We start from the raw sequence: 7,762 nt of genomic DNA on the forward strand, positions 1-7,762 counted from the left end.
AATGCTCGCAATAATTAACGAGATATTAACGTTTAAAGATAGCAGAATACGCCCGACCTACTATTGCCAAAGGTACGGCCCACCGAGCGCACGGCGCGCGAGCTGCGAGGAGCGGGGGGTTGGCCTAGCAGGCGCGCCGCGCCGTTCGAGCTTACAGGCTCGCGGCGGCGAGTGGAGCGCTTGCCCTACTCCCCGCGCGCCAAGCTATCGATGGTGGATATTCGGCGCTTTACAAATAAGCGCCGAATAAGAATAATATCTCGATTGCGAACATTGGGAAATAATCAAGAACCGTCGGAAAAAACTCAGTTTAGTTCGTACTCTCAAGTGTACACATGTATATACAAAAAAATGTTACGTAAATATTACTTGTTTCAAGTAAATAATAAGAGTATTTTAAAATTATATTATTAAGAAAATATTTTTTGTAATAATATAATTGTTACTAAAAAGAAGAAGAATAAAAATTGCATTCTCTTTTAGCACTAGAATAATATTTTTTTGTATTTTTTTACATTACCGCATAGAAATTCGGACATCCGCATAAATTTCATCGAATGATCATGTAAAAAAATTAAGACATAAAGCAACAATTGTATTAATAACTGATAATATATATGTACGTAATAAAAACATGTAAAGTAAAATTTATTTTTAAAATTAAACAAAAAATATAATTTTGCAACCTGTTTGATTCATTGAAGTTTAATACGAGAATATATTATGTATTGTATATTATTATATATTATATTGATCATATATTACATGTATATATTAATATATTTATAAATTAATGTATGAATATTTTATTGTATACATGTAAAATATTTTCCTGATTATTCTATGTAAGAAAATGATATAAACGATTAGAGTCTTTATTTCACGTGTACAAAGAATACTCGGACACATCGGATCAATTCATCGGCACAACTCTATTGCCATACCGCTCAGTCGAACTTTTTCGAAAGACTACGTTTATAAAAGTCTCGCGCTTTACCCGGAAATGAAGTAATAATACATGTGGTATTAACGGCTCAACCGCGTAGTTCAAATGGGTGAATTACTAATTACTTAAGAAAGTGCTACTATCTTTATTATTCACTTAACTAGTGATTATCATTTGTATAAACAATTTCCATTGGATTAATTACGTATTAAAAATATGAGTTTATTTTTTTTTTTCGGCAGTGTAATAATATACAATATAATTAGGGAAACATTTGCTTTTATTTAAATTTAATTTTTATTTAACACTTAAAAAATTATTTTATCAAGTTACACATTTTACTTTATCTACCTAACAATCTATTCACATATTTCATTCTTTCTATGCAAAGTGCACATTCGCGGCGGACTGCTACTTACAGAGAAATCATACTCAGATGTGCTGTAAAAAAGTGTTAAAAATTAATTATTAAATTGTATAATAACAAAAATAAATCTTAAATAGATTACGTTGATTGTATTTCTTTAAATTATATTAATTATACAATGATAACGTAAGGATTTTACAAATTTGCTGAGGTTTATAAAACGTAATGTCCATCTCTAACTTTATACATTTTTATCCATCTTATTTCTGTCCTTATTCCAAAGATTGCAACAGGAAAAAATAGGACATTGTAGTATTCACGAACTATTAATAAAAGCGGAATAATTAGAATTAGATTAATAAGCATAAGGTGAAAAGTTGATCATTTTATAGGGGTTCGGCTTGACAAAGAGTCAACAATTGAACATTATTATAATTGAATATCAATCTCAAAAAAATTTAAATTCAATATAGAATAGTTGAAAAAGTTCAAGTTGATTATAAAAATTATTGAAAAAAAATTTCAATTGTACATAAAAATTTTTAAGATATACGAAGAATTAAATTACTAATTTTTATTTTCAACATTGTTTAAGCACTATAAACACAAAAAATGTAAATATTTCTTTAATAATAAGGGGGGGTTTTGAATAGAATTACTTAGAATGATTTTCTGATCTCTCCATCACTATTGCCTAATTTTTTAAAAGAGTAAAACAATCCTCAAAATAATTATTGTTGAGTTATATCTACGCACAATCAAAGGAAAAGGGAACAAGTAATAGAGAATAAGAATTTCAACTTATCAGAAAGCATATACTGTGGAATATATAGTTTCTGATAGGTTGAAATTTTTATTCTCTATTCCCTGTTCTCTATTCCTGTAATTGTGCGCAGCTCCTTTCTTGAGAACGAATGTAGATATTTACGATTTACAAAAACATATTTACGATAAAAGATATTTACTATAGTAGATATTTACTAAAGATACTATAGTATTTTCCTAGAGAGTTTTTTGTGTACGTTAGAAATATATCTAATTTAGCACATAATTATACAAATTGAAAATTTTTAATATGTTATATTGATCCACACACACAGCTATATTACTATTTTATATGACCTTATATGATTATAGTCAAAATATTTTACTCTATGCCTGTATGTCGTTTTTTATCTTTTATATAGAACTATCAAGTGGTATGGTTTGTTTTTTTTTGTATAGGCTATGTGGACTAATTCTGTTTAAATTTGATTAAATTTTTCCAGCACGTCATACATTGTAATTATAATAATAAAACATGTGGAAATAATTTTTTTTTCAACTTTAACTGAAAATTTCTCAAAATTGTGACGTAATATAACAATTTGGAAATGAGATTCATATTCAGCGTTCAAAAACTACAGGAAATAAATAATCTTATTCTGATGTTTTTTTTATTGAATTGTATTGTAATAAATACTTACATTGGTAAACATGGTTACATTGACGGGAGAAAAAACTGCATTTATAGTCATTGGCTTTTGCATCAACATCAAAATAATATTTGTTCTTACGTGACAATCAAGATTAGAATTGAGCCATCTGCTAAAGTATATTGCTTTACGAAATTCCTCGCCCTAAATACATGTCAAGAATGGTCAATTTTGAGTTACATTTATTGTTTTACTGCTCCGTTAAATTTATAATATCAAATTTAATCCAGTGTGTGTTGCCATTGTACTACTAAATATATCATTATTGTACTAAAACACGATAATTAAATTTAACACTATATCATATTAATTTGATATTATACAGTGTCAAATATAACTATTGTGTTAATATAATATAATAATATCATTGAGTAGGTGCAGTGGCGACTCATATTAGATTAAATCTAACACTAAAGATTTAACGGTGTAGATTACAAAAACTTACCGCATTTGTGAGAAAAGTACCATACCATGTATACATAAATGTTTGAAGCAGTTTTACTCCAGCGTATGACATAGATGCGGAAACGGTTTCAAAATTTAAGACCGATAACTGTTGCAGATATTTGACGATTAATATTATGTCAGTGACTATTTGTGTAATGCAATACCATTTACATAGTGAAAAACTTTCAAGCACTGCGCAGCCTTTGATTCTGTATTTTGTAACAGATTACGACTGCACACAGTGTACTAGATAACAAAATTAAATCGTAATATTTTACATTAATGTGTTTACATACTGATGTGAAGTCGTATATCAAAAAGCAAAGAAGCACGGCATTGGTAACAACATGCCAAAAGACGATTGGTCCATAAACGTGCTCCAGCGTGTTACGACATTGCAGTAGCTTCTGATGTTTGACTGCGCACGTTCTCAAGAGATCTGAAAATTTCTCAGTGGACAGTGGATTTATGAGAGTGGATATCATGGCGCTTAGTGTCGAGCTAAACTGATAAACATAATAGCCAAAAGTGCTATCGACAGCGCACGTTATTATGCTGATGAGTGTCATTAGACCTGGTTCGTAGAACAAACGTAGATAAAATAAAAAATTGTCAGAATCGGTCGAGAGTAATCCAAATCCCCCGCTAATTGGTGGAGTACAGTTGGTAATTGAATGAAAATGGAGAAAATTGCGGATCATACAAATATACGAAGACTTAAACGTATATGTAAACATCAATGCTACCACAATGGCGAAATATGTATATGCCATAGTATATATTGTACGCAGGGACGAAAATATTCCTGTCGGTTTTTTTTCGTTTTGCATAAGCTCCTCCTCAAAAAAATCATTGAGCGTCCGGTGATAAATTATTAAAGACTCGCGATTTATTATGAAGCTTGCCACCTTAAAGAAGACCAGAGATGGATGTTTCTTCTCGTGCGAAAAATTAAAATCAGTTAATTACATAGAAATTAATGTAGTATCTTAACATCACGCTTGTAAATTTGTAATATTTGAATTTTAAACCAAAATGTTGCTTTCTTTTCTCGAAAGACGTTGCAAAAGAATAATATTTATAAAAAAAATTAATAGATTAGCTAATTATGCTTTTTTCTTTATAAATTGTTTCTGTTGTAAATTTTTATTTCGTTTAATTTTAAGTTGAGTTGATTCTTTAAAATGTTAATATAGGTATATAAAAATATATGTTAAATAATATTTATTTTTTTAATTAATTGAAAAATTAATTTTGCCATCTTTTTAATATATTGTAGTTTAATGTGTCAATGTATTACATAATATCGTATTATGTTTTGTTATGTTGTGTATTGCATTATATTTTATTTTATTAATCATATTAATGTGGGGTATGTGAAGTTAGCACCCCTAACTCTATACTCAAGAGTTCTGATTAGAGTTTTCGTTTTTTTTTTTGACGAGACGGAAAGTTCTATATAGTTTGTAACAAGAGTTCCGTTTAATAATTATTTTTAAATATTTTTTAAAAAATGGGGTGTTAAGTTCTCATCGGCACTCGAGATCGAATAGTTCTGAGCAGCTCAATAGCTTAATTTCGTGAATACTCAGAATTCTTGACGCATAAAAAAAATTTTGAAATAAAATAAAATTAAAAATTTTTGAAAAATCAATTTCCTTCTTTTTGATATAGAGAACTTTTCGTCTCGTCAAAAGGAATACTAATCAGAACTATTGTATCTAAAAATTTTCAAAAATTTTTAATTTTTTTTATTAAAAAAAATTTTTTTTTATGCGTTAGGAACTCTAGGTATGCACGAAATGAAACTACCTGAGCCGCTCAGAACTGTTCGATCTCGATTTTCGATGAGAAGTTAGCACTCTATTTTTTAAAAATTATTTAAAAATAATTATTAAGCGGAACTTTTGTTATAGAACTCTTTGTGTTTCGTCAAAAGGAAACGAAAACTCTAATCAGAACTCCTGTACTGTGAGTACTATAGTTGGAGTGCTAACTTCACATATCCATTATGTGAGTATGTTAATTTATTTAAAAATTAATTTATTAATGTTTTATTGTATACATGTAAAATATTTTTCTGAATTTGTTCTGTTATGTAATGGAATGCTATTATCTTATAAATCGTACCTTGAGGACGGTGCTCAATCCTGATATTACGGAGTTAACATATTTCATCATGATCCTCATGTTATGTCTGGCGATGTAGAGCATATGCAAGCTTAGCATTGAGTAAATTATCATTAACAATAACACACAAACTGACCAATAGTACATTGATTTGCCGAACTTTGTTGGCATGTGCCAACAACCAATGATGGTAAGCAAAGATCGAAGGAAACGTTGATACGTGCGATATGCTTTCAACTGTTTATCAATCATCTTAATCCTGCAACTGGCATATATATAACTCAAAGGAATGCTCTCTAAATTGACAAAACCCAATGTTTTTTAAATATTAAGGAAATTTAAGGTAATTTAATTTAATTTGGAATACAAAATTAGCAGAGTAGAAATTTGATTTTTTTAAATGAGAGATAATATCTTTAATTTTTATTTTTTTAATATATGTTTGTTATTAATACTATTTTCTTTCTTGTAGCTTTAACAATAATTACAATAATTATAATTAAGTCTCTTCAATCGAAATGTAATTGAAAATATATCCATTAATGTTAACATTCTGTACTTATAAAAACTGGGATGAATGCATTTTTATTTTTATAATTAATAACAAGTCACATTGTAAATGTTATCATTTTGTTATACGTTATTGTTACAGAAATTTAGAATAATATATTTTAAAACGTATAAAAGAAAGGATAAATTTTAAAAAATTGTCACTTTGTACAAAATTTGAATAAATACGTATGTCATATTGAGCGCTGCGTAATGTCTGCCAGGTTCAAGAAAAAATTTTATGTTAATAAACTTTTAACTAAGAAATACCGCTCGAAATATCTCTTTCAGTGTTTGTGATACGTACAATATGATGGTTTTAATGGTACAAAGTTAAAGAAAGAAAATTTACCTTCTACTTTGTCAAGCCAAATCCAAACTATTGAAGAATTGCAACTTGTATTAGCATTGCTTTTATGTATCTTTTCATTTAATATTCGCATTGTAGGTCTGTCGAGAATTTGAAAAAATAATGACTGTGTAGTCAATTCAATATGTCTTTCGATAGAATTTTTTGAAATTATGTCCTAATTTAGGTTTCTTATGACTATAGACGAACTATAAACATAAGGAAAATTGCACTTCAAAGAGAATGGTAAGACATATCCGCGAAACCACATGGATTGTAAAACGCATTGTAAAACGTTAGGGTTATTTCTTCTAAAAGATTAGGGTTATTTCTTCTTATTTAACTTATTAAAAACAAATTTACGATTCTTTTTTCTTGTATGAGTTAAGAAAAGTTATTTTATTGATTATAATATTGTCAGTATACCGTTGTTGGCTATACGCATGACATCGGAAGAATATTGATACACTTTGGTAGTGAGGATATAAGCAGCGAGAAGTCTGAATAAAAGAGTTCCGTTCTATTACCTATGCTTGACATTTTATCTTATTGGTACGTATTATCAATATAGTTTTTTATATCTTTTGCTGAATTAATGTGCAGCTTAATAATCTTATTAAATACATACTGTATTGATTAATGGTGTTTTACAATTTTCCACAAATTTATCTTTTTTACATCAACAGATTTACAATATTTTTTATTTTTGAAATAAACAAGGTTCTTTACGCATCGAAATATTGTTGTTATATCGTTAGTAACGTGTCTATTGCTTATATAAATTGAGAATATAAGCAGATATCTTTATAAAAAAAAGGGTTCTTCTCAGCATCTTCGCTCGATACTTCTTTCGTTGATACGATATTGACATATTTTCCTTTTAAGCATATTATTAGGTGAGTGTACGACTTAAAAGCCTTTTAAATGCAATAATTAATAAAATTGTAATACGCTTTTGTTTAAATATTGATTGAGCATTAAAAGATGATAATAGTAAGTATGATATGAATTTAGACCAATGAGAATAAATTTAATTAAATACGAAAATTCCTGTCTCTAAACATTCAGTCAAAGCTGGATTTTATAATGTTTAAATATTTCTGCGTGAATTTATATACATATGTAATTCTGCATATTACTGCTGAAATTTTTTTGGGTCTTGAAACGCCATCATGAGCAAAACTAGAATAATAATTTCACTGAAATTCTAAGTTTAAAACCTGGCTGAGGCAACATTTTTCGCAATAAATTATTCGCAGATTTTAAGATTTTTATAAACATCTTATTAATATTCTTTGTTGAGAAAAGGATCTGTGTCCTGTTTTGCATTATGTGGAACGTCGTTTTCTCGTTGACTGAGACTCATGCCTCTTGCTTTATGGCCACGCCCGAATTGGTTTCGGCAGCGCGAATAAAAACAAAACTCTTTTGTACAAGTGTATTTTAATGCCTGCTTTTTACAGCATACTTTACAATAGTACGTAATGATAGAAAAATGA

General features: G+C 28.5%; 2 protein-coding genes across 3 annotated transcripts in view; one reads left to right on the forward strand and one right to left on the reverse strand.

Moving 5' to 3' along the window:
• Positions 1-7,762, forward strand: part of LOC108751750 (SAM and SH3 domain-containing protein 1-like) — a 366,503-nt gene that overhangs the window by 189,482 nt on the left and 169,259 nt on the right. The window lies entirely within an intron of this gene.
• LOC108751751 (odorant receptor 94a-like) lies at positions 1,586-5,479 on the reverse strand. The gene is made up of 5 exons (XM_018492141.1): positions 5,366-5,479; positions 3,532-4,143; positions 3,234-3,341; positions 2,780-2,932; positions 1,586-1,636 (listed from the first exon to the last, which is right to left on the reverse strand). Exons 1-5 carry the CDS (start codon positions 5,477-5,479, stop codon positions 1,586-1,588), a joined length of 1,038 nt encoding a protein of 345 aa, XP_018347643.1.

The sequence above is a fragment of the Trachymyrmex septentrionalis genome, unplaced genomic scaffold (genome assembly GCF_001594115.1).
Source record: "Trachymyrmex septentrionalis isolate Tsep2-gDNA-1 unplaced genomic scaffold, Tsep1.0 scaffold51, whole genome shotgun sequence".
NCBI classification, from domain to species: Eukaryota; Metazoa; Arthropoda; class Insecta; order Hymenoptera; family Formicidae; genus Trachymyrmex; species Trachymyrmex septentrionalis.

Excerpts from the sequence above, each read along its gene's own strand:
- LOC108751751 (XM_018492141.1), bottom strand. The coding sequence starts at position 5,479 with ATGATAATTTACTCAATGCTAAGCTTGCATATGCTCTACATCGCCAGA. Across the intron at positions 3,342-3,531 it reads TGATATACGACTTCACATCA|TTATCGGTCTTAAATTTTGA; the intron begins GTATGTAAACAC and ends TATCTGCAACAG. Across the intron at positions 2,933-3,233 it reads GTACTTTTCTCACAAATGCG|GGCGAGGAATTTCGTAAAGC; the intron begins GTAAGTTTTTGT and ends ACATGTATTTAG.